Genomic DNA, 19219 nt, shown 5'->3' on the forward strand with positions numbered 1-19219 from the left:
ACTATCCCTAACTTTCTAATGAGTCCAAGGTTATGTAGCCGTTTGATAGAAAATGAGATCTATCAAGAAAAAATATATTTTTCTTTTTTACGAGAGATTCCACTTTTTTAAAGGACTTGTTTAAAGCTTAAATGTTCTAACGTTTTTTTTTTTTTTAAAGAAGAAGACAGTATCCCAATTTTATTGATAACTCTCATTTGTGGCGAAAGAAAACCGTGGTTACAGCAAAATAACTAGGGGATACATTATAAGCAAAAAATAAAAACCCAGGCATCAAAATTACAAAGACATCATGTTACAGAACAAGATTATCAAATTATCAATGAAGTACATGATAAACCAAAACTAGACTTTGGAGAACCAACCCTAGACAAAACAATTAAAACTTGCAAGCAAAGACACATGCAACTGAGAATAAGAGAAGCCAAAAAAGAAAAAAAAAAAAAGAAGGAACCACGAACAGCATTATGAGATTTGCAAATAAGAGAGACCAATTCTGTCCATATGAAGAAGACCTCTGAGACTACTAGGTAGCAAATGTTCACCAGACCAGTCCGAATTTAAGCCACTAGCTCCCTACTTGGCAAGAAAATTAATCACAACATTACATTCCCGAAAAACATGTCTCACTCTATACTCCATGCAATTCAAATAAACATGTAATTCGTCCCAAAAATCCTCTAAATACTATATATTACATTCACCCTTGATGAGCCAATCAACCAGGAGTTGAGAATCAGTCTCAATCTCAACTCGAGAAAAGCCCAATTGATAGCACCTACGAATACCTTCCAACAAACTTCTCATTTCAGTAAAATTATTAAAACCCGGGCCCAAAACCACAGAATAAGCCTCAAGTAACCTGCCACAGTCATTACGAATAACACCCCCAGCTTCTGACAGGCCCAGATTACCAAAACTACTACCATCAGTATTAAGTTTCACCCAATCTTGAGGAGGCCGAATCCACCTCACCACTCGAACCTTCTTAGGTCTAGGTACTAAGACTAGAATTTCCAGTCTAGGTAAAATAGCAACATCCCTGGTAGAAATGGTAGAAACTTTCATGAACAGGTCTATAATACGGAGAAACCATAATTTAATAACATGCCAAACTGGCTTTACTGTGTCAACCTTATCATCGTACCAGGCCTTACAACGCCTATCCCAAAGCTTCCAAGAGCCAATTGACAAGAGAAGGCAAAAAATAATCCGCACTTGGGAAGACTTACCCGCCCAACGAAACCAAAAATTTGTTTGTTCCTGCCATGTTTGAAAAACACCCATATGGACTCCTAGCTAAATCACAGCCAATTACCGCCAAATACGTCTAGCAAAATCTCCGATACAAAGCACATGATTCAAATCCTCAGTATCTCTCATAGTACAACAATTACATTTAGAGACCATAGGGATGCCAATCCTTTTAAGCCTCTTATCAATGCTCAAACAATTATTAACAACCTTCCACATCATAATGAAAATTTTCTTCGGAAGGTTAATATGTCAAATCCACTGAGCCCAAGGCAAAGAAGATGCCCTAACCCTAATACAATTCCAAGCACTTTTAACATTAAAATTCCCACCATTATCTTTCAACCAAATTAATACATCTTGCCCCTCCTTCCTCCTAGCCAAGAACTAATACAGATCAAAAGCTTTCCGATAACCCACAAGCCTTTCCAATAACGGAATATCCCACCCATTTTCAATACAACATTCTTTTATTTTCAGCAAAGGTTTCTCAAGCACTGGCGCCATTGAGAGGGTCTCCCTCCTCCCAATTATCATATCAGAAAGAAATATTACCATCTTTCACAATCCATTTAGAACCATTTAAAACATCCAGGATACTACGAACAATAGACTTCCAAAACCGGGTCCCCTTATTAGGCACCAAAAGGGATAAGTGACTACCCTTAACATACTTACATTTAAAAAAATCCGCCCATAAAGAATGACCCTGCATGAGACACCAAACAAATTTCATATGTGAAGCTCTTTGAATGTCCCCAAAATCCTAAATACCCAAACTACATTCTATAGTAGGCCTACAAACATGCTTCCAAGAGATCCACTCCTTTTTACCTTTACCATCAGATTCACCCCAAAAGAAAGAGCTCAGAAGCTTATTCAGCGCCATGAGCACAACATTAGGAACATGTAACACAACAAGAAGATGAATGGCCATACTAGATAAGACATGACGCAAAAGAATAGTACGCCCACCTACCGAGAGCATTTTCATCTTCCAGCTTGCAATTTTCTTATTAACTTTCCCAAACAATTCACCAAAATGACTAGCCTTAAGTCTATCCACCACGATAGGCACACCCAAATATTTAAAAAGAAAAGTCCCTTCAAAAAAACCTGTAATACGAAGAAGAGAAAGCTTCCTGGAGACAAGAATTTGATTTTATGCTTATTAAGAACTTGACCCATCCAATTTTCATAAAGCTTCAAAACTTTCATCAAACTTCTCAAATACCTCTTAACACCATTAGCAAAAATAACAATATTATCAATATACATAAGATGGAAAATAAGAGGGGTACATCTAGCTTGAGTAAACTGACCAATTTTGCCATTCTCAAAATATTGTTTGAAAAGGCGAGACAGCATATCTTTCATAATGATGAACAAATAAGGAGAAAGATGGTCACCTTGTCTCAAACCACGCTCACCTTTAAAGAACCCCAAAGAGGTACCATTTATCATGATTGAATACCAGGGTGAGGAAATACACGACTAAATAAGATCACAAACATGAGAAGAAAAACCAAAATTAGCCAAGACATGTAATAAAAAATTCCAATCCACTCTATCATAAGCTAAACATATCAAGCATCACCAAAACATTTCCCCCATTAGAACTTTTATTAATAGAGTGGACCATCTCCTGGGTTAAACTAATATTCTCAAATATACTACGACCTGGAATAAATGTCCCTTGCTCTTGAGAAATCATCTAAGAGAGCAATTTCGTCATATGACTCACAATAATCTTAGCACAAATCTTATAAATCACCGAACATAGACTAATAGGCCTAAACTTATCAAAACCAGAAGGCTTATCCACCTTAGGGATTAAGACAATAAAAGAAGTGTAAAATCTGGGAAGCGAGTGATTGTTAAAAAAAATCAACAATGGCTTCCAAAATGTCCTCTTTAACAATATCCGAACAAACTCTAAAGAAATCAGAACCAAAACCATCTGTTTCAGGACTGCTATCAATAGGAATACTAAAAAGAGCGTCATTAACTTCCTCCAGAGAAGTAGCCCTACAAATAGCCCAATTCTCCTCATCGGAGATAACCATATGAATCAAATCACTTAAATTAGGCACTTCACGACAGCTACTATGACTCAAGAAATTTTGAAAATATTCGACTGCAGCCTTATGAATGTCAAAAAGTGTATTTAAAATAGTACTATCAGCCAAGCACACGTCTTTAACCCGCTTATGATACTTGGCATTCAGATAAGTATGATAAAATTTAGAATTTTGATCCCTATCTTTAAGCCAACTTTTCTTGGTCATATGAGAAAGACAAGTGTCCTCTCTACCTATCTAGGTTAATAACTCCAACTTAGATGCCAAATGGTCTCTTCATTAAAACAGACTTGAACACGATTTTCTAAATTATCAATATGTTGCTCTAACTCTTTAATAATGATATTAGTCCTACTAAAAACATGATGATTCCACTCCTTAAGTGCCACCTTAACCCTTTTCAATTTAAAAGATAAATTACTAAGCCCATACCAAGCCCCTCTTGCTTACACACCCCTTCCACAATACAAAGAAAATCTAAATGATCAGTTCACATAAACTGGAATCAAAAGGGACTAGGTCCATACCTAAAAGGATCCTCACCCATTTGGATCACCAACGGGGAATGATCAGAGGTAGTATAAGCCAAAACCTGGAAAAAGACATTAGAAAAATAATTAAGAAAATTAGAATCAATAAAACATCTATCTAACATTGCCCAGCTATGAGCCAATCTGCCTTGACCATTGCACCAAGTCATCTTCGGTCCTTTGAAGCACATATCCATCAAACCACAATTTTCAAGTTGAAATCTTCCATACCTTCAAAAGGCCAGGATGACCACCTTTCCATTCTGAATCATCTTTAATAATATTGAAATCTCCGCAAATAACCCATAGAAGGTTGCCACTACCAGTAGCCTCCAGATCCTCTCAAAGAGCTTTCCTCTCAATTTGATTACACTTAGAAATACAATGGTACGAAGTAAGACTTGCTCGTTCTCTTCAACTCTCACAATCACGTGTTGATTAGAACATGCCAACCATTGAAATGACAGTTGAATTCCACAACAACCAAAATTTTCCACCTTGCACTTCATTAGTGATAAAGAACTCACAACTGAACCGACCCAAAAAATTAGAAACTTTTTCCTCCAGCCAAAAAAGCTCTACCAAAGCTAAAATATTAGGCCTATAATTTTTTATGATTTTTCTCAACCACAACTGAGAAGTACCAACTCCTCTAATATTTCAAAAAATAATGGGACTAATCATAGATTAAGTTTGGAAAGGCGGATCACTGCCCTAGTAGAGCTCATTTTCTGAAACTTATCAATTGTATTGCTTGGGCCCTCCAAGTCAATACAATAATAATTTCGCATGTCTTCCTTTAATCTATCTCTCTCTAATTCAGGTTCAGATTGGGAATTATCTGGCATTTCCATTTTATTAACATTCTCAGCAATCACGGTCTGATCCTCTGGTGTAATCAAACTGAACCCAATTGCATCACATTGGGCCTCATGCCCAATCAATCCTCCCGCTGATCCACATGCACCACGACATGGAACTCACTCTGGCCCACAAGCTGCTCCTCCCTTTGGCCCACAAACTACTGCTCACTCTGGCCCACAGACTTTTCTTCCCGATGGCAACAACTTGAGCTTCATGCTGGCCCATAGACTATATCGCACGTTGATCACCTTGCACAAACGATTCAACCCCATGCAACTCACGCTGGACCAATATATTATCAGATCCATTACCTACAGACCCAGAAGAGAAATTAACTCCTCCTACACCCTGCAACACTTGAATTGCCATAGACCCCAACAACTCTTCTTGTTGAGCTCCAGAGACATGAGCAACCAGCAAACCTGAACCATTTTCATCATTTTTTTGTTCATGGATGACTCTATCAGCATAAAAAAATCTGGTGAATTCTCAAAAACCTCTTGCACTACAATATCAGTAGTGGCCAACATAGTGCCCTCGACTTCTGGCATCGCAGTTTCCAACAACTGTGATCCCTCAATCCCAGATTTTTCTCCTTTCTTAACCCAAGCCTGGCCCCCTTTCAGTTTCTTTTTTTGATCACTACCATTACGACAGGTTCTAGCATTATGTCCCTGGCATTTGCAAAAGGAACAATATGGAGGCAGCGTTTCAAAGATAATCTCATGCCTCCTACTTCCTTGCATCCTAGGTCTGCCTATCCAAAAATATGAAATAGGATCTTTAGATGAATCAATCTGAAGACATACCCATGCACCGTTTGTTCTGGTCACACAAGTAGTGGAATTATCCCGCAGAATATACTTTCCTATCAGCATGTAAGAAACTTAAGCACAGACGAGTGATAGAAATTGGGTGGGAGCCTAGGAAGAAATACCCAAACCGATACACGAGGATGCTCGAAATCTTCATCAAAATCTGGTTTCCAAGCAAATAGTCTATACAGAACCTCATTCACGTCACAGGACTCCCTAGATAAGGCCTTGTTGAAATCAGATTCGGAGGACATCTGAATGAAGACGTTTCTTGGATGCTGCATGGAAGAAACCACCAGCATATTGGACAGCCCCCATCGGCTACGGATGAAGGCTCTCACGGCATCTAAGGATGGCCTCTACCGGAGGAACTTGAGCACACGGAGAAACGGAAAGGTTTAGTAGTTCTCTTTAACTCCTCTGTCGAAAAATGTGAAGCATAATTCCCCATCTATGACTTTGAGTGGACGAAAAGGCACATCTATCTCCAGCAATGGCTGCGGCACAACATATATGAGATCTGCGAACAATTGAGGCTGACCTGCCGGAGGCGGCAAGACATCAATAGCAGCCATGCAAACCACGCAAAATCCTAGCAAGCAAAGGAAAAATAGCAACCCTAGCATAGCATTTTTCAAAAAAGGAAACTTTTTTCACCAATTGTATACATGCTCTAATGCAAGATTTATCATTTCTCTTAAAAAATTGGTAAATCGTTGAGGTTATTATTTATGACTGGAATGTGTTAAACTTGTGTTTTAGACTTGTTTTTGAGAGTTGCACCCTTTTTATAAATAAGTAAATAGAAGAAACAACTCTTTGTCCGAGGATTCCTACATTCCTACAATTAGTTACTTTGTCCAAAATACTTGGTACCAATTGAAGAAAGAAAAACAAACAAAGAAACTGACCAATCATGATAAGAAAAAGGATAATGCTACGGACCCCGCTCATTCATCCTGTTTTCTCTTCCAGTTTGACGTGGCCCCTACACGTTGCACAGTTTTTAATTTTTTTAATCCCACGTTGCTTCCCAGCCCATCGACTTGGTCTCCTTCTCTTCTTGTTTGACACGTGATTTAATTTTTTTTTAAACACATCCCCCGCCCCAAGCTTCGTCTCTATCTCCCCGGCCCCATCGCCCCCCAGATTTCTCTCTGGTTATATCAATTTTATTAGCATCAATCTTCAGACCTATGCAGTAAGTTTCTTCTTCCTTCCTTTTTTTTTTTTTTTTTTGTTGCTTTAATGATTTGTATCATTGTTGGGGCTGGGGAAGGGGACGGCAAAGTCGATGGGGCTGGGAAGAAGAAGAATGCCAAGTGGAAGGAGAAAAAAAAATATTTTCCTTGTGCTGGTCGGAGATGAGGTCGGAGATGGAAGGGAGGGGAGGGGAAATGAACTCGTGGGGTTGGGGGCGAACTCGATGGGCGATGGGGCTGGGGAGAAGGAGACCAAGCTCCAGGGGGATGTGTTTCAGCAACGTGGGAAAAAAAATTAAAAGCAAGACAACGTGGAGGGACCACGTCAAACGGGAAGAGAAAACTGGATCAAGAAGCAGAGTCTCTAGCATTTTCCTAAGAAAAACTTACCATTACTCTATAATTATTTTACAATCCCATTTAAAATGAAAAGTAATCATATAAAATTAAAATTATTTTCTAATAAAGTGACCTGATTCCTTTACTTGAAAAGTTCTTATAATTTTATTCTAAAATATCATTCAAATAGAAGCACTTTCAATTTAAAATTTTTAATTTTTTTTATCTAATTATTATAATTTTTCTAAAATTTTTAAACAAAATATAAAAAATATATAATTTTTTAAAATCTTAAAACAAAAATAATATAAAAAATTAAATTTTAATAATATTTTAACTTTATAATTTTTTTATTTAAATTTTTTCTCTTATTTATCAAAATCTAATAAAATATTTTAACTCAAAACATTTTAATACTGTTATTAAATTATTTTAATAAATTAATTTCACTACTATTTTAATTAATTCTAATCAAGCGAGTAATATCAATAGTAATAATAAAATAATGGTAAAAAAATTGTAGGTGTAATGTGTATCGCAGGGGTAATACACTCACCACCGCCCAGTGAGTCCTCTGCAGATCGCGGTTGCACCGAGCTTCTCCAATCTTCTGCCATCAAACAAACATGCAGCAGGTAATCAAAATCCATATGAAACCCTAAAAAAATCCTCAAAAATTCCATTCGTATGATCATTACTTCTATACTTGAATTTATTTTATTATTATTTTTTATTTTTATCCATTCTGCGTGCTTGAAATCTGACACGAAGGGTGGAGGTTCCGAAACGGAGGTGACTTGGGAAGACCAGCAGAATATTAATAAGTTTGGAAGATTAAATAACCGCTTTCACGAGCTCGAGGATGAGATCAAAATCGCCAAGGTATACTGTATACAAGTATATTGGAAAAGTTAAAATTGAGTTTTTATTTGTTTATTTATTTATTTTAGTGTACAAGGTTTCTGATAATGTTGTATTGTTTGAGGTTCTTATTGAAGTTCGGATTCATCTTGATGTGCATTTATTTGTTTTATGCTTTTTCCTCCTTTCTTTTTCCTGAATAAATATTGTCAGGTGCTATATGGAGTCGTGAGTTACTATCTTTTTCATAATTTGAAATGGGTTTTGAGAAATTCTTATACTCCATTTTGATTTTGGCGTAATCTCGACGGATATAGTTTGGTTCTCACTTCATCTGTTGTTAACTTCCATTTCTTGGTAAATATTTTTGTTACTTTCTGATTAGGGAGTTATTTAGATTTTTATTTAATCATAGTGGGTTTTGGAAGTTAGAATTAACATGGCTCCAATTTTTTCTTTAATTTAAATAGTTTATTATTGTTTGTTTGGATTGATTGTATTTGAATGTATGTTTTGTCAAACTTGTTGCTAAGCTCGATTTGAATATTAGGTGAGTTCTAGGTTTTGTTTAATGGGTTTGTTTGGATCAATTGAATATAAATAGCAAAACATAGTAGGTGTAGAAATGTATTTTTAGTAATGCTTGAATTAAGCCCTAATAGAAACAGGACACAATGTGAAAATATGGTGAAAAGAAGATATTAAAGAGGACATTTGGGAAAGTCTAAAACCAAGGAAGCTAAGGACAAGCTAACAGCCTTTTTCTTGTGCGTATGTGTATCCTTTGAAGTCACGCTCCAAGCATACAATTCCATTTTGTCCAAAGGCACTTATTAGCCTCATTTAGCTCCCTGACATTCCAAGTTATTAATTTTAGGCTTCATAAGCTATTGATGCCACCATCACTTTGGTCCTACCTCAGCTTGAATGCCTTTCCTTTGCATCATAATAAATAGACCAAGGAAACCACTTTAATTCCTTGTTCCTTGGTCCCGACTTGGTTGTTTGGAGATGACCCCTCTTCTATAGCGGTAAGTAAAGTAGTGAACTAGTCCTCAAATCCTTCGCATGAGGTCCCCACACATTGTTGTATCTCCCTCGCCTTTTGTAGTATCCAATTGTTGTGCTATGGCTCAGAGGGAAAGTAGTTGGAGAAACAACATCCTTAGTCACCTTGATCACTTGCCCCAAATAGTTCTCCTTCCTAAGGCACCAATGGAAATTCCCTTTTCCATCCAGCCCATCCTCAAACTGCAATGTCTGGCCAACCCAATCTACTTGCCCATCTACTAGCTCCAAGTTATCTGACCTTTCACACATTACCAGTGATTGAGGAGACGAGGACACCTTTCACACATTACCACTAAAGCTTGCAAAGATACGGGGGAGTTTGGATGAGGCCCCATTAAACCCAATACACTGTCCACTATCACCACCCCTACAAACTTCCTTATCGATATGGATCCCAGAAGTGTCGCATCTTCTAATAGACTTAATTGTCGGTGCTTCTTTCTATGTGACCTGGGATGAAGACTGTGCCATTGCCAACAAGTTTGTATGAGGACCTACTGAGCCTGCCACACTGCCTCTTGACGTTTGCCCTACAATCTCCTTGTTGGGGTGGGTCCCTACGACAACACCATGTTCTGGAGCCTCCTTATTAGTTGGCACACTTTTTTGGGAGACCTACATAGTAAAATCGCCAATCATTGGCCCCCAAGAAGAACCTGCTTTTGGAGAAGATTGCCCGACACCATTCTTGACCCACCACATTTCTTTGGGCTAGGTTAATTCCTTCCTCTGTCATTTTAACTCATGCCATTATGTATCCTGATCGTCCCTCTGCTGCGGGCACTAGCAATAGTGGATCCTCTATTTTGGACACCTAAAACAGAGTTTCTCAGCAAACCTTTGAGAAGTTCTGCAAAGCTCAACCACCCCTTCCCTTTCACAGCTGCTAGTATAGCTTTGAACCCTCTTCTTGCTCCATCACCTCAACACCAAGTAATGATCGTACTCATTGGAGCACCTTTGGGCCAAAAATGCATGGTTCTCATCTCTAAAGGTTTTATGAAACTTACCACTAGCCAAGAATGCCGCACAAGCCACCACCATGTGTGCGAGCCAACTTGCTGTGACTCTACGCATGATGACCTCCTTCGCCACCTTTCTGCTTCTTTCTACAAAACGAACGATGCCAGCACCTTCCGATATGAATTTAGATACCTTCGTATCTACAAATAACTTCCTCACAACACCCATTCTTCCCACTGTGCTAATAGAAAAGAAAAAATGAATGAAAAGGACTAATGGAGGAGCAAAAGTAAGGGAGAAAATGATCGAATGACTAGTCAACCGAAGAAAAAGGAGACGTAATTATTTTTAGTCAATAGCACCGGAAATAGCCATCATAAAGGGAGAGAGGGAGGCGCAATCCTAACATTATTACCTTAGCCCGGTTTTAGAAACACTACCCACTAAGCTAATAGGCCTAAAATCCTTAATATCAACTGCTTCTTGCTTCTTTGGAATAAGATCAATGAAAGTAGCATTAAGGTTCTTCTCAAAGATGCCTTTCGAGTGAAACTCATGGAACACCTTCATTACCTTTTCTTTTAGTACATCCCTATAGGTTTTGAAAAATCCTGTCTAATAGCCATCTGAGCCTAATGCCTTATCTCCACTGAGGGTTCTCACTACCTCCCACACCTTGCTCACTCCAAAGGGTCTTTTTAACAGAAGGGCCTCCTCCCTCAAGAGAATTGTTTGGTGGGTAATGTTTCCAACATAGATCCCAACTAAGTTGTTCAGTGTATAAATATGGAATCAATGGTATTATTTCTTCTATTTGAATGGGCCAGCTGATGAAGGACTTAGTACATTTATCCCCCTCTTAAAGCCACCAACCCATGGACTTTTGTCTCCAACATATCTCCTCGATAAGGGTTGTCCTTTTGCAGGTCACTTATAAGCGTCTCATTTAATCTCTTCACCATACAATGGTCAATCTTCCTCAATCACATTGAGGCCTTTCAACTCTTAAAAAGAAGTCTGCTATTTTCCAATATCCCCAAATACCTCATTCCAAACTTCCATATCATGTTTTAACGTTTTTTTTTTCTCACGAAAATATTACTTGGAGAACCTTGAAAACGTTTTGAGTCCCACCACTACTTGATTTCTTCCAAAAAGCCTTCTGATTTTAGCCACACAATTTCAAACTCAAGTTATCATTTGCAATCCTGAATATCCCCACAATCTAGAAAACTTACAATTTCTAAGCATACCCTATAAGATGCATCAGAGAATTCTAGGCATGCTTTTTGAATACTCAGGTTCAAAATTTCATTTTCTATACTTTCTGTGTATTCGGGCTATCCCTTTTGAGTTCTTTATAACAAAATCTACAACTACTTATCAAGGGAAATAAAAAAAAGATGCTAGAGAGAATTCGACTTGATTCATGAGCATCTTGTGAAGTATTTTCATTCTGGATACATATTAGAAGATGAGCCAGAATTATGAGTGATAATTTCAATATCTTGAACTAATTTATTAACTTTAAATAGTATATTTCTATTAATAAGACCAAATTGGAGGGAAACTCTCAGATTGCAACAATATGGAAGATGGTCCCAATATGTTTATGGTGGTGTATTTGGAGGAAGAGGAACAAAAGAAGCTTCAAAGATTGAGAGCAGTCAATGGATGAGCTTAGAATTTTTTTCTTAATACTTCACTCCAATGGTTGATTGTAGCTGATTTTAATGGCATGAATTTCTTGCATCACTAAACTAGCATGCATAGGTGATGCTCTTGTATATGTCCCGTATACTTGGGCTTTTGCCTATTCTTATGATCAAATAAATAACTAAATAAATAAGGCCAATTTGGAAGTCACTGAATGTGCTAGTGGGTTGTGTAAGTTTTAGGTCTTTGAACAAGATCGACTTGATTCCAAATTGTTTAGTTGTTTCAAATGTCTGCAATGGTGCAATTCCTTGTCCTATTTTATTATTGTAATCCAAGTGATGCAGGACTATGAAAAAAAACGGTTATTGTACAAGAAAAGCACATAATAGAAAAGTACTCTCTCTCTATGCAAGATTACTTTTGCATTTATGTAATACAGTGATGGTTCAGTAACTAGCACAAAGGAATCTATTAATATTGCTAAAAGTTTCTAATCCTAGTGATGCAGGACAGAAGCTAGGGGGCTCTGATACCAACTCCAATGCATGAGGCTTTGGAATTCAGCACTATAGTTACATTTCTTGATGGAATCTTGGTTGCAATTCTATGTAAAAGTGTTTTTTAGTTAATTAGTATGAACAAATTTTGATTTGATGCCTCCAATGTTACTGAATTAGAAACCATGAATTTTCTGGCAGTAGGCTGTTGAAACAAAATTGAAAGGGCAACACAGCCTAGACAATCACTTTTAAGTTTCCTAAGCAAAATCACTCATAGGAAGGAGTACACAATCAAACCCTTAAGTCTTTGAGAAAAACTGATGGGATTTTATTGAAGTCATTCTCCATATATTAGATTTCATTATTGCCTTGTATTATATAGGCTACTTCCAAGCTTCTTCATGCATGGACCAGGATTCCTTGGTAAAACAGGAAAGTAACTTGAAAAACTCTTGAACTAAGATATAAACTACCAAAACAAAATAGGGAAAAAAAAAGCTCAAAACATAGTAAAAGAGCCCTCTATATGTTAGAGGACATGGTTGTAATAAGTGTAACTTGTGAGGGTATAATCGTCAATTGTATGTAGTATATATATATTGTAGTACATCAATGAATAAACAATGTGAGGTATTTTCCCTCCATGACTGTCTACATGGTATCAGAGCCACCGTCGTTTGAGCTCGCCGGAGTAGTTTGTGGTGTTCGATCGGAGTATGTTCAATTGGAGTAATTTTTGGTGTTCGATCTCAATTTTGTCATTGGGTCTAAGCCCAACAGTGGCTTCTGCTGTTGGATCCAAGGTCATTGTCGTTTGCTAAGCATCCTGATGGCTTCTCTTTTCGTCATCGACAGCAGTAGGAGGTTCAAGGTGTTTCCGTCAATTTTCTGGCTTCATCTCCGGTACTGGACACTAGGGGTGAGTTCGACGTCGTTGTCTATGCATCTTGGTGTGTTCCCCATTGTCAGTGGCCGTCGGAGGTGCTACCTGTCGCTGGCAATGTCGAAGGGACAGAGTCTTTGGTTGCAGGGATAAGCGATCTCATCCTCAAGTGCAAATAACCCCAACCTGGAATAAGAGCTTGTTCCTATCCGGAATAACGCCTATTTGGTAATGAGGATAAAGTAATTCCCAGACCACTTATTCTCGTTTAGGATAATCTAATCCGGTTTTAAGTTTAGGTTGAAGTTGGTTTTGGTCAATACTCGGTTCAAACCCGATACAGACCAATATCGGCTGGTTCTGAGCCGATACATACCCGATATAGGTAGGTTTCGAGCCGATACCGGCCGGTTCAGAGCCGATACAGGTCGAAACAGTGCAATTCAAAGTCGATACATGCCGATACAGTGTAATTCTAAACGATATAGGGCCGAGAATTTGTTATTCAGGTTGTTTTTCGGATACTTTGAATGAGTTTCTATATTTCTAGATTGTGTTTCTCGGATTTTCAAGTTGAATTGTGGTTTTTCTCATATCCTGTGTGGAGTTCTGTCTCCAAGTTCAATTGTGATACTTTTTCTACATCCATGAGAACTAAATTTGACTCATAGTTACATGATGTGGTTGGTTGCCTCTTATATTGCTCCTGGTGGGCGTGGAGGCCAGGGTGGTAGAGGTTCATATGGGGGATGTGATGCCAAAGGTAATCGCACTCGAGGTTGAGAATCTCGTAAGTGCACCCATTGTGGTCGCACTAACCACTCGGTGGACTATTGTTGGGATCTACATGGTAGACATCTGGATCCGCTAATCTGGTCATTTGCCAATATATGATTAGTATATCAAAGGATGAGTATGATAAGCTTTTGGGTCGCACACGAGCTTCATCTTTCAGGTCTTTCAGGATCTGAAGACGGGAAACAAGATTGGTACGGGGCATGAAGCTGGTGGTCTGTATTATCTTGATGTTAAACAGTCACCCACTCAAGCCCTTACATCCTCCTAATCATCTGCTTATGAATGGCACTGTCGCCTTGGTCACCCTTCTCTTTCCCTTTTGAAGCATCAAGTTAGAAATCTAGGAAATGTGTCTCCCTTTTCTTGTGAAGCATGTCAACTTAGTAAAACATCATCTTGTCTTTCGTACCTTGAGTTGATAAACGAGCATCGAATCCTTTTAAATTGGTTCACTCTGATATATGGGGACCAATCAACATTGAATCAAACAAGTTTCAGTATTTTGTCACATTATTGATGACTACTCTCGTGTGACATGGGTGTTTCTGATGAAGCCAAGATCTGAACTTTTTTCCATATTCAAAGTTTTTTTTAAAGAAATTAAAACCCAATTTAACAAAAAGTTTCAAGTTTTGCATTCTAATAATGCTAGAGAATATCAATCTATTGTCTTTGCTACTAAAGTAATAAAAGAATTGTTCATCAAATTTCATGTTCTTATACACCCCAATAGAATGGGGTGGCTGATCGCAAAAATTGTCATATATTATATGTAATCCGAGTACTTTTATTACACATGCATGTTTCTAAACGATTTTGGAGTGATGCTGTTCTTACTACTTGTCATCTTATTAACCGTATGCCTTCATCAATTCTCGATGGTTCCTCGCTCTTCTCCATCTTGTTTCCTTCATCTTCACCATTTTCACTTCCTCCAAAAATCTTTGGGTGCATTTGCTATGTTCATAACCTTGGCCCAGGTTTTGATAAGCTTGATCCACGTTCTACCAAGTGTTTTTTTGTTGGTTATTCCCGAACTCAAAAAGGATATCGTTGTTATAGTCCTGTTCGTAGACGCTACTTCACAAGTGCTGATGTTACCTTCTTTGAGTCCATACCCTATTTCTCGAACATACCTTCGAGTGTTGAGTGTGATCCTCTACCATTACCTACTTTTACACTTTCTCCTTCACACTCACCTATTGACATCTCTATGGACCCAAATCGTAAATTATTGAAAGGGGAATGGGAGTTGTTTGGAGATCTAGGTAAGTATCAAAGACTTGTTGGGAAATTGAATTATCTCACCATCACTAGATCGGACATCTCTTATGCAGTGAGCTTACTAAGTCAACTTTTACAAATGCCTAGGGTCTCACATTGAGATGTTGTAATTCATATTCTTTGTTATCTTAAGCGAGCTCCTGGCCTTGGATTGCTGTATCAACCAAATGGACACCTTAGGGTTGAAGTCTTTTCAGATGCTGATTGGGTAGGTTCCCATTCAAATAGAAGATCTACTACTGGAAATTATACCTTTGTGGGAGGTACTTTGGTTACATGAAAGAGTAAGAAACAAGCAATAATAGCTCGGTCTAGTGAAGAAGCTGAATACAGGGCAATGGCTCACACTACTAGTGAGCTGACATGGTTGCAATACTTCCTTCAAGAGATTGGGTTTCCAACTCTTGTCCCTCTTAAGTTATTTTGTGATAATCAAGCTGCAGTGCATATTTCCTCTAATCATGTGTTCCATGAGATGACTAATTACATAGAGATTTATTGTCACTTCATTTGAGATAAGATACTAAGTGGTGACATTTCTACACCTTTTGTTAAGTTTGCTGATCAACTCGCATATATGTTTACTAAGTCGTTGTGTTGGAGTTGATTAAAGCTTATTTGTTTCAAGCTAGGTTTATATGATATATATGCCCTAGCTAGCTTGAGGGGGAGTGTTAGAGGACATGGTTGTAATAAGTGTAACTTGTGAGGGTAATTGTCAATTGTATGTAGTGTGTGTGTGTGTGTGTATACATATATATATATATATTGTTGTACATCAATGAATAAACAATGTGAAGTATTTTCCCTCCATGACTGTCTACAAAGGTTATAAATAGGTGAGATGAAATAAGAATTTTGTGAATAGTAGTAAGATGGTTTATGAATAGTAGTGAGATGGTTTGAGTTAAGTATTTATTGAGTTTTGGGAAAGGAGAGAGAAAAAGTGGAATAAAAAGTATTATAAAGTTAAAATATTGTTATAATATAATTTTTTTAGTATTATTTTTGTTTTGAGATTTGAAAAAGTTGAATTGTTTTTTGTTTTTCGTTTGAAAATTTGGAAAAATTGTAATGATTAATTTGAAAAAGTTTTAATGAGTAGTTTGAAAGTGTTTGTGTTTGAATGATGTTTGGGAAGGAAATGAGAGAGATGAAATGGAAATTGTTTCCAAACATCCCCTTAATTAGGGTCTCCAAGATATAATCATACCAAACAAACCATTCCAAAGTAATATGGCAATAAAGTCCTTTCAGTTGAAACCACAAATGTTTACTAGTTTAGTAGTTGGATATCATGCATCAAGGGATTTCCCATTGTATCATAAAAACGAGGTGTCAACAGAAAACTGGAACAATATGTTTACAAGATAAAGAGTAGAGAGAAATCACTTTACTATAGATGCAAAGTAGATCAGTCGCATGGTTAACCTTGAATTTTCCAGTCTTTTTTTTTTGTCAACTTATCTTTGTCTGCTTTAAAGCTCATTAAAGCATGAAATCTTTTATTTGCCGAATGCAATATGACAGTGAAAATGTATATTTATATGAAGCTGAAGAGATATTTCCTGTTCGTTTAATTATTTGCCTCTTCGAACTAAATGATCTCTTTCCCTCAGGAAACAAATGATAATTTGGAGGATGCTAGCAACGAATTGATTCTCACTGATGAGGAGGTGATTCGGTTCCAAATAGGTGAAGTCTTTGCCCATGTGCCGAAGGAAGAAGTGGAAGGCAGGATAGAACAGATGAAAGAGGTGACAGGCCAGAACTTGGAAAAACTTGAGGCAGAGAAGGATTCCGTTCTTGCACAGATGACCGAATTGAAAAAGATTTTGTATGGGAAGTTCAAGGACTCCATCAATCTAGAGGAGGATTGATAGGGTGAGTTGTAACTTTTGTATAATTTCGTTAGTTATGCTCCGATGATATGATTACTTGACTTCCTGCAGATTCTGATAGGTTTGGATATTGCAGTTACTTCACCATTGTCGTTAGACGGTAGAATTTATAAGTGGATGTTCATCAGTCTTGTTGGCATATGTCATGAATTGGTTTCTGTTTTCTGGTTAAGTACTTTTAAACTCGTTCTGTTTCAAAGAAGTCTTTATTCTGTTTTACTTTTTATTATGTATTAGATATTGTAATTATCTTGTTTATGTCTCTTATGTTTATCTTGTCAGCTGATAAAAGAAGTAGAAGTGCATGACACCTGATGTATCATGCATGTTTGATTCTTGTTGATCCCTAGGCTAAAAGAAAATCAAGCTGATACCAGATATGTGTGAATCTCATACCATGCCATGCCAACTTAAGAGGGAAAGACACTCCCTTTCCTGCCTCCTTCTGGATGGCTAATGCTAGATTTTCCTGGAATCTTCGTCCTACAAATGGCTTTGATATCTGGGATGTTAAAGCTCAATCGAGCTTCCTTCCACTAAAAAATTATATGCATTTGCTTGATTGGTTTCTAGAACTGACGCATTAAAACCTCTTTGCGAAAGAGTTGCCTGCACTTCTAGGTTGGCTGGTCTGAAAGCTGAAAATGAGAGAGTTGAATATTCTGAATGGTTAACAGATGTGCGGCATTCTTTGCTCTTTTAGGAGCGAGTAAAGAAAACAAGGAGCTTGACAGCCTGGGGCCTAAAAAAAAAAAAAGTAGGAGGGCCACCTTGAAAGTTGAAAGGTGGCTTTTTGTAGTGGTCTCGCGATTGCAAATTTGTACTGCATGAAGGAATAGTAGTAGTGTTTCAGTCGTCAGTGCAAACAATCAAGCCATAAGGGGATTTAGCATTTTACTTGATGTGTCACGTATATTCCAGTCTTGTGGAGACGAACCCAAGGGTAGATTCTTGCTGTCTTTTCTTTGGCAGTGGGATGGGGCAACTGTGAGCAGGATAACTGAAAATACGAAATTCCCACTGCTACTGGACATATGTATTGCGCCGCATCGGGGATTCGGGAAAAGGAAAGAATGGCAAGGAGAGTCTCCGCCCTCCACAGTCCTCCCTCTTGAAGCATTTGAAGCGCCAATGGCGAAACGGTGATGTTAGGACTTACGAATTATTACGGAATGAGATGTACACACTACAAAAAGAGTGTATATCAAAGTGCTTCGATCCGTACTTACACATGCCGTGCTCCAACACAAAAATCTGTGTTTCCTTCATTTTTGCTTGTACTCCAAACTATTAACACTGATGATATGTCCGGCTTCAACTATAAAAAGTAACAACTAACACCCTCGTTTATTTCTATCCATCACGATAAATGAAAAATAAGTGAAAAGTATTAGGTCACGCTGGTGGAATCTAGTGAAAAGTTCATTTTCTATTCCTCCTAGTATCCATACATGGTAGATAATTGCTGGAAACACGTAGGTGAGGTCAGGTTACTGTTAGCCAGATTTTCTTTACAGATAGGCTACAGATATGGAAACATTGGAAAGTCTGTTGTCATTTGGTGTTCCTCATTACTACTGGTGGGTTCCGTGCTCTTAAAAAATGAAAAATCTATAGTAATGTCAATGATAACGGAAGCACTTTGCTAACTCTTACAGGAAAGCTGGCTTTTCCTTGTACTTTGGTTCCATGTAAATCATTTCCATTCTGGTGGCAAGAAATAACTTATGCCCCGTTTGGTTTTACAGATATTCCGAATTAATCTCATTTCCTTTTAGTATCAAAATATCATTTAAAAACAAACATTTTTCAATTTCAAGTTTTCAAGTTTTTCACCTAATCATTATAAATTTTCTAAATTTCTAAATAAAAAAATAATTCTATTTTTCAAATTTCAAAACAAAAATTATATTAATAAATTATATTATAACAATATTTTAATTTTTTATTCAACTTTTTCTCTCTTATTTCTTAAAACTTCATAAAACATCTTAACTCGAACAATTTCACTATTATTTTTAAACTATTTTACTACTATTTATAGATTTTTCATCTCATCTGTATAATTAAACGAGACATTAGACTATCAATAGTTTTGTGGCAAGAGAATTGGTATTGGATGAGTCACATATAACCATTAAATACAATTTAGCTAATTAAACATAAAAACCTCTGCATTGGATTAGACATAGCAATCTAATTTTGGTTATTAGT

At 37.3% G+C, this 19219-nt stretch overlaps 1 protein-coding gene across 1 annotated transcript; it reads left to right on the top strand.

The window, feature by feature from the left end:
• The first annotated feature begins 7581 nt into the window (after positions 1-7581).
• Positions 7582-17224, top strand: LOC121260712 (probable prefoldin subunit 4). Its single transcript, XM_041162698.1, has 3 exons — positions 7582-7720; positions 7857-7967; positions 16724-17224. The coding sequence occupies exons 1-3, from the start codon at positions 7712-7714 to the stop codon at positions 16982-16984; spliced, it is 381 nt and encodes a 126-aa protein (XP_041018632.1). The 5' UTR covers positions 7582-7711; the 3' UTR covers positions 16985-17224.
• The last annotated feature ends 1995 nt before the right edge of the window (positions 17225-19219 follow it).

Source organism: Juglans microcarpa x Juglans regia, chromosome 4D (genome assembly GCF_004785595.1).
Source record: "Juglans microcarpa x Juglans regia isolate MS1-56 chromosome 4D, Jm3101_v1.0, whole genome shotgun sequence".
In the NCBI taxonomy this organism is placed as follows: domain Eukaryota; kingdom Viridiplantae; phylum Streptophyta; class Magnoliopsida; order Fagales; family Juglandaceae; genus Juglans; species Juglans microcarpa x Juglans regia.